Raw genomic sequence first — 7,856 nt, forward strand, 5'->3', positions numbered from 1 at the left:
TATGAAGAGGAGAAGAGGCGGAGAGAGGCAGCCGAGAGGGAATATGAAGAGGAGAAGAGGCGGAGAGAGGCAGCCGAGAGGGAATATGAAGAGAAGCAGCTGAGGAGAGCGCGGCAGCAGAAGAAGTGAAGAAAGAGCAGAAAGAGGCTAGAGCAGGGAGTTTAAAGAAAGAGGTTTAGTTAAAACCGCTACTGTTTCATGCGCAGTTGATGGTCTGTCCGATCCTTGCACTCCAATTTTTTTAAATCTTTGGGAGACCTTGATATGATTTGTTGTTTCTCATTCATTATTCTTTTGCAAAGCAATGTATGATAATTATTGTTCTATTATAATTTGTGATGTGAAATTGACAACATTGTTCTGATACCTTTTTCAAGTTTGCTGGTTTCTTTTTGATTTTATGTACTTTTGAAAAATATGTTCTGGCTAACATCAAATATTAATTTGTTTGGAATTTTTCTGGAAAGATACAACATTTTTTTCTTATATTGGTTACACCAATTATTTTTTAATATTAGTAATACGTTATATTTTGTTTGTTACCTTGGGTTTGGTGCTTCATCAGAACTTGATCCTGTTGATACTGTATCATCTGAACTAGATGATGGTTAGTTTTGATTTATATTATTGAATGGATAGTATTAAAATTAGGAGCATGTAATCTTGTCTTTATTAAAGTAAGTTTATAAATATTAAGTTGAGTAGAAAGGAACCAATACGTCACTCAATGTCACTTATACTGGTCAGCTATTGTGAGCCGCTGGCACTGGTATCTTTGATTTTGCTTTCAGAGTGGACCGATGGACTTAAGACATTACGGGCCAAAACTGAAAATTTCAGGGAAAATTAGTCCCATTATAAGGTGAATTTTAAGCCACAATCCGCTTATATTCTCATCGAGTGTAAGAAAAATAAAAATTAAAATGTACTCTTTTTACTATGTTTCTCCAAGTTAAAGTAACTTCCTCTTACCCAGTTTAACCTAACCATGTTCTTGCTAGTTTTAATCAGCATGAAAAAGTGGATTAAAAAACCTTTGGGTGGGGTCAAAGTGAGGTCTGGGGTAGATTTTAGGAGCTTGTGTAATTTTTTCGAATTTTTTGCTAAGTGAAAAACTACAATTTTTGCCAAATCTCACCCAGATTTTTTCCAGATTGTTAAGGTGTACTAGTGATAGTAAAAAAGAATTAAAAATTATTTTTTTTCGAAAACCTCAATTTGAAGTTCGTGGTGACTTGGGGCGAAAAGACCTAGCACTCAAACCTCCCGCGGCCAAATCCAATGTCATTTTAAACCTCTGAGACATTGGATTTAAACCGCATCTTTACCAACCTGCCGGTTGAATCAGTGTTTTATTGGTTGCATTATTCGTCATTCGGCTCCTGCTCCTACCCGTTCGCGGCACTCAGTGCACCGTGCACCGTCTGCACACAGCTGCTCCCCCTGGCCCTCCCCCTTTCCGGTACCTACCCTTCACCCCTCCCCTCCCCCGCCCGCCGGCTGACGGCGCGCTCGGTTGCGCGGCGCTGCGCTGCCTCTGCTGCCTCCTGCCCCTCCTCCCAGTCCAGTCGCTGCCGGGCCGGGGCGCGAGTCGGGTCGTTCTTCACAGGACGCGAGCGTGCGACGCCTGATCCTTCGCCACGACGCGATCGTCGCGCGCCTCGTCATGAGGCGCCACCGCAGCCGAAAAGTGACGCAGTGTGTGTGACAAGCGGGACAAGCGCGTGACAGTGTGTGTGACGTAAAGTGACGTTGTGTGTGTCGTTACTGTGCAGTGTGACGATAGCGTGTGACATGGGCGCGGGCCGACGTGGAGACGGCCGCCAGAGGATTACCATGAGAGCAGCAGCTACGCGCCGTGGATACGCTTGACCTCGGGTGGATATTGCCGCCCCCGCAGTGGATTCATCCCTCCAGCGGCTATCGCCGAGGGCTAACCTTCACCACCCCCACCACCACCAACGTCATGACGAACGACCGCTTCCACAAGTAAGCACTCATAGCTGCTATACCTGAACCAGAACTTACTTAATAAGCGTCTTCGCCTCACATCTGTACGGAATGGCACATAAAGCGTTTGAATAAGTTGTGAGGGAACAATATTTACGCTCCCTTCCCGCAGCGCAGTGACAGCGCAGGCCGCAGGGGCTTACCCCTCATTAGCCGCATCAAGTGCAACTCACACATTATTCAAATCTCGCGGCCGCACACACGCGAGCACGGGCCGGTTTTAATTTACCCCCCCCCCCCTCCTCCTCTCCTCGAAATAGTGCATCCCCGCGCCCCGCGTTAGGGCCCCAAGTGGGGCGCGCGCCGGCCTGCAGGAGGACAAGTAGAGTGTGATGCCGATCCCTATCGCGGCCGGCCTCTCGGCTGGAGTCTGCGCGGTCCGGCCCCTCACCTTTAGTTTCCTTTTCTTTAATTTTTATTTCTCCGCTCCAAGTGCTCCGCACTCTCTCTCTGCTTCTTCTTCCTGCCTATCGGGTCGCGCCGGCCGTCATCTTGCGACGACACGGCGGCGAAAAGACGCGACGACTTTCGAGGAGGTTCCGTACCGAAAGCACCATCGTGAGCACGGCACCTCCGAAACCTATGACGTCGACCAACACCGACGTGTTCTGTCATTCCCTACTTCCGGGCGACCCCGGTTATCGCCTCTTGACTCGTCCTCCCCGCTGTTATGAGACGGGAGCGGAGGGCCACCAGATCGTCGTCGTCGCCGGTCGCCGCGCGGTGACATTTCTTCGATTTCTCCTCTCGTCCTTCCCATCATTGCATTGGCGGTTCGATGACGCTGTTCTGTCGATCAGCGCGCTGCTCCCACGGCCCGTTTGGGACACTTTGGCGGGTCGGTAACGGCGCGGGGGGCGGAAGTGAAGGCCGGCCCCGCGCGCGCCGCGCGTCCGAAACGCAATACGAGATGAGAGAGAACCGTCATTGTTTCCGTTTCCCTCTCTCTGGCTGGCCCGTCTCGCTCGCCCACATCAGGATCGGCATTGTCCGGTAAACACGGCGCCCCGCCCTGCCCCGCCCCGCCCTGCCCCGCCCCGCCCCGCCCGGTAATGCTAATGCTCTCGTTTGTCACTCGCCGCTCTGCGCATCGCGCCTGCCGTGTTGCCTCCTCTTCAGCTGAAATGTCATATTTTTCCGCGGCTTTGCTCGTTCGCGGAATGACTCATGGGGCGCCTGTGGCGGGAACCGCGCGGACCTAAAGTACGTCGCTATGTCACTGACATCTTTTGTGTTGGTATTTTTTCTACCTTCCTTCTGTGGCTGCCTCTGGCCGGCCGGCCGGTCGAGGAGGCAAGAGGCCTCATGTCCTTTCCTAACGAGCTCAAATTATGCCTGAAAAAAGAGAAGACGCGGAAAGGGAGAAGAGGGGGGGGGGGGTCTGGTGTCGGGGAGGATGAAAGCCTCCGCGCTCCTCGTTGTCTCGGGTCAGCGTCGCGACTCGCACCATGATTACTGTTGTACCAAGAAGTTTCACGGGGAAGGATAGTTACAGTATTCTTAGGAGTGAGTTAGGATGTCAGAGGGGAAAAGAGTTATGGGTGGACACCTCCTGGGTGACTGGGGGACTGTCGGGTGACTGGGAGATGTCTCATCTTTTTGGCCTGTGCAGGTAGGGGATGCCTTGCTGCGCGGCGATACGACTTCTCCATAGGCGATCGCAGGGGCCGCGTGACAGGACCGGTGACCAGCGGCGTGCCGCTCCACACGTGCCACCCCTCGCCCCGCCCCTCCCCGCCCTACCTGCCGTCATAACAATTGCATCGGGCAGATGATGTTGGCCGCGAGGCCCCCCCTGCCGTCGTTGTTCACACAGCGCAAGTTACTTTCACATTTCTCTTGTAATACCGGGACCCTGCGGGCAATTCTTTTCTTCCCAGGCTTCTGCCGCGCGCGGGCCGCTGCCGCGGCGGCGGGTCCGGCCGGCCTAACAAAATGAGGCGCTGCCCGGGGTGCGGTGCGGGGCGGGGCGGGGCGGGGCGGCGGCCGAGGAGGGCCTCGTTACATCACCCCCGCGCCCCTCCGCGCGCCCCGCCGGTAACGAGAGCGACGCGCACTGCGCACACTTGAATGGCGGGCTTGATTTCTAGAGGGCGGGCGGGGTGACAGTGTGCTCCACGTCGCACTCTAGGAGGGCACAAAGGCTACGCGACTCGAGCACCGCGCAGCTTGATGGCTCCGATACAGCTCGGCGTGGTTATGGCGCGCGCCCCCCTGCTCGCGGGCAGCGGCGGGGCGGCGACACCGCGGGCGCCGCAGAGCCAGTGATGGCGGTGCTCAGAGTGGTGGTGCAGATCGCGGGTGACGAAGAGGCTCACTTTCTCCGCCATCCGAAATCAGAGGGCAGCCGGGCGGGGCGGGCGCGGATATTGTTGCTGGTGGGGGCCTTCTGCTCGGGGGTAATGGAGTGGAGCGGGATCATCTTCGATGTCTTCGGTCGTGCCGGGCGGGGCGCGCGAGCGCCGAGGTCACGTCCACGTCGAACTCATCGCCGAGCACCTAGCCGAGCACCTCGCCGAGCACCTCGCCGAGCACCTCGCCGAGCACCTCGCCGAGCACCTCGCCTCGCCGAGAGCGGTCCGATTCTGCGCGTCCTCTCGCTGCTTCGCGTCGTCATAAACTCTTTTGCGTGGGGAGTGCGCGCGCTCCTGCTTGGAGTCAAAGAGGTACCGCGTCCAGTGAGGGAAGCGGCTTCCGGCCGGACCGGATGCGCGAGCCGCTGGGGGAGACACGCCCCTCTGAGCACGAGCCCGGCCGGGGCCCGCGGGCCGGGGGGAGGAAGTCGTGGTCAACCATTTGGTAACGCCATGCAGCCCGCTCTAAGTCAGCTGTTGGCCGAGTTTTCTCGCTCCGACGCATCCGCGGCGACGACTTTTATAAAACCGCACGGATTACGAAGAATTTCCCTTCCCGCGAGATGCGCTGCTTTGAACTGTTGGGTTCGTTTTTTTCCCCCGCCGGGATGAAATCGCGGTCGTCTGGGGCTGCGGGGTTGGGCGGGGCATCGGCAGAGCGCCACGCCACCGCTGAACTATCAGCCCGTCTAGCCGAGCAGGCAGGCAGTCTCCTCATCCGATCACAGCAATTTGCTTGGCTCTTGCTTGGCTCCGCAGCCCTAATTTTTACTTGCAGCTCACTATAGGGAATGAGAAGCTACGTGTTCTGGTTTCAGACATATGGCCTTTCCCCCGGCCCCTCTCCCCATCGAATTCTCCATGAGCTCGAACCACTCACAGTAGAGATCCCCCTCTCAGATCGGTGTGTCCAGGCGTAGCGTATATAGAGGATATTCATCCTCTTGGAGAGATAATCTTAATTCGGTAGGAGGGCGTTGTAACGTTAAGGAGGAGCGGGAGGAGGGGAGGCGGCAGAGGCCCTCTTTGTGATGGCCGCGGGATACAGCGCACATGCTCTCTCTCTCTCTCCCTCACACACACACACACACACACACACACACACACACACACACACACACACACACGTGATATTCATACTTAAGCGCTCGGCCACGTGTTCGCTCGTTGCTCAGATTTATGGTTCGTCATCCTCCGTCATCTTCCAGAAAGGTCTGACGTGTGTGATACTCCGTGCAACACAAGCAGTCTGTGCCATGAGACGGGTTGGGGCTCGTGCAGCCCAAAAGGGCAGCAGCTCACCGTTGGCGCCAGTAGGGCGCCCTGGCGCGCCAGGCGAGCGGTGAAATAGAATAGTTTGCCCCATGCCGAACCCTTTCGCTAAGAAGGCCGGGACGCATCGTGTCCACGCCACGGCTGCCGCGTATCGAAATGCCAGTCCTCTTCTAACGCGGCCCTTAAACCCTTCCATGGCGCGCTCAGCTCTCGCCCCGAGCATATTTCTCATAAGCTCAGCCCGTTGTTACCACCAACTCTCTGAAACAGAGTTCCCCTTATTTCCCTCACTCAGTCTCCCCTACTGCCTGGGTGCCGTAAGGTCCACGCCGAAGGACCACTACTACAAAAACTGTGGCCGAACTCGTGTTCGCGCTCCTCGCCCCGGCATTTAAGTCTCCTCCTGCTCGCTGCTGCCGCACAAGTTATGCCTCTTCCTCCCTAGTCCGCTGCCTTAGTCCTTATAGACACGTCATATCGGTACGTATAGAGAAGAAAACAGAACTGAATAGAGTAGAAGAGGACATAAAAGAACAGAGCAAAACAGAACAGAGCTGCTTGTAATATTCGCTAATGATCGGTTCATTCGCCCATTGCGCTTGTTGCTGGCTCGAAACACAACAAAAACACTGTCGGGTTGAGCAATTAGCGGCGCTATCTATCGCGGCCGGGCTTTGCACGCCGAGCTCTGGCACTCGAGCGGGGTGTTGCACTGTGGCCGTACCGGCACCGACCTCTACGTGGCCACAATGTGGCCACAATGCAGCCCGCCGCGGTGGCTCCCGATTTCCTGGAGCACAGAGAGGCGCGCCGCCGCTCGGGGCTGGCACGCGGCGGCGGCCCGCAAAGTTACGGAATCCCTCCTGTGTTGGTTGGGAATCCGCGTGTCAGACTGACGCTCTGTATAAGGCTCACCTCGAGGCTCACACACGTTGAGGAAGGCCACGGCAAGGGGGCGAACATCACACGGCCACCTAACCTAAAAAGGAATTTCCGACAGGAAGCGCAAACAAAAGAAAATAGCGTGATACATTTCGAAAACAATAATTATGTCCTGTGGCCTGTGGGACTGGCATCGTGTCCGAAAGTCGCGGTCGCGCTTTTCGGCAACTCCGTGCGCGTGATGATTTCGATGTCTCTATTCTATCCAAGGGGCAGCTCTCTTCGCTCGTGAGTGTGTCGTGTATAGCTGCAATCTTCACAGTGCACGCCCGCCCACCCTCCTCCCCCCAGTTCGTGACCCCGTCGTCCCCCTACGAAGTGATGCAACTCGACACCGTATCGGCGCGGCTTCACGTGGAAACCATACACGACTTCAGGGAGCGCAAACCAGCGTCCTTCCGTGTCGATCAGCGCGAAAATGGCTGTATAATACAGACGGGGTTCTTGGCTGTCTATGCGATTGATGTTGTCTCTGCATTGAATCTAGGTTTCTAATTCTGAGATGTGTGCGTGAGCGTGTGTGTATGTCCGCACGTGATTTTAGTTCCAACATACTGTGTTAGCTAGCACATGGCGACCACGTGGTCTTGGTCTAATGGACACATTTGCATGTGCAGAACTAAAGGCGGTTTTCATTTTATTTTAATACTCTAAGGAATCGTCCAGAGAGTACGTCTGTTTTTCTCAGATTCATTTGGCAAATTACGGGGGCTCGGCGCCTGCGAGATATTGGATAGGCACCCCCGCAGTACACGCATGCACTGCAGGCAATATGTTGCCTACCTGTCAGGCGCTGTGAGAGCTTTCACAGCCCATTACTGACTTTTTATAAGTAGGCGACGAACTTCTTTGTATATTGTAGCACTGAAGTTATATTGATTATTTTGTTAGTACTTACAAGGGAAGGTTTTTAGGTGTTACACACCAATTTCGCTGGGCGCGATACATATTGCAGGGGACATATGTAGATTAAGATTGGCACCGGTTTTAGCTGCCCATACTATGTTTTTCGTTTGTTTTGAACAATTTTTAGTAAGAAAACATAATAAAAGCAGCAAAAATGTGATCTTCAAATGCCTGTATCTCCGGAACCGTTTGAGCTACACCGCCCAGATTTTGCACAGAGGGAGGCCGAATTAGTAGCTAAATTATCGTGAAGTTTAATTTTTTTCGAAAAACATCGAAGAAAATGTCACAAACTATGTGCACCTTCCTTACTTGGATTTCGACTTGGATTTCGGACCATTTCAACAATTTTTTTCGATTCTTCTCATA

General features: G+C 54.2%; 1 protein-coding gene across 1 annotated transcript in view; it reads left to right on the plus strand.

The window, feature by feature from the left end:
- Positions 1-1,558: 1,558 nt before the first annotated feature.
- LOC113205344 (pre-mRNA splicing regulator USH1G) overlaps positions 1,559-7,856 on the plus strand; it is a gene marked incomplete in the record, with an annotated part of 53,613 nt that continues 47,315 nt past the window's right edge. The window contains 1 exon segment of the mRNA XM_052269636.1: positions 1,559-1,989. Within this exon segment, the coding sequence (XP_052125596.1) occupies positions 1,967-1,989 (23 nt within the window).

Source organism: Frankliniella occidentalis, unplaced genomic scaffold, assembly GCF_000697945.3.
Source record: "Frankliniella occidentalis isolate FOCC.00 unplaced genomic scaffold, Focc_3.1 Scaffold97, whole genome shotgun sequence".
Taxonomy (NCBI): domain Eukaryota; kingdom Metazoa; phylum Arthropoda; class Insecta; order Thysanoptera; family Thripidae; genus Frankliniella; species Frankliniella occidentalis.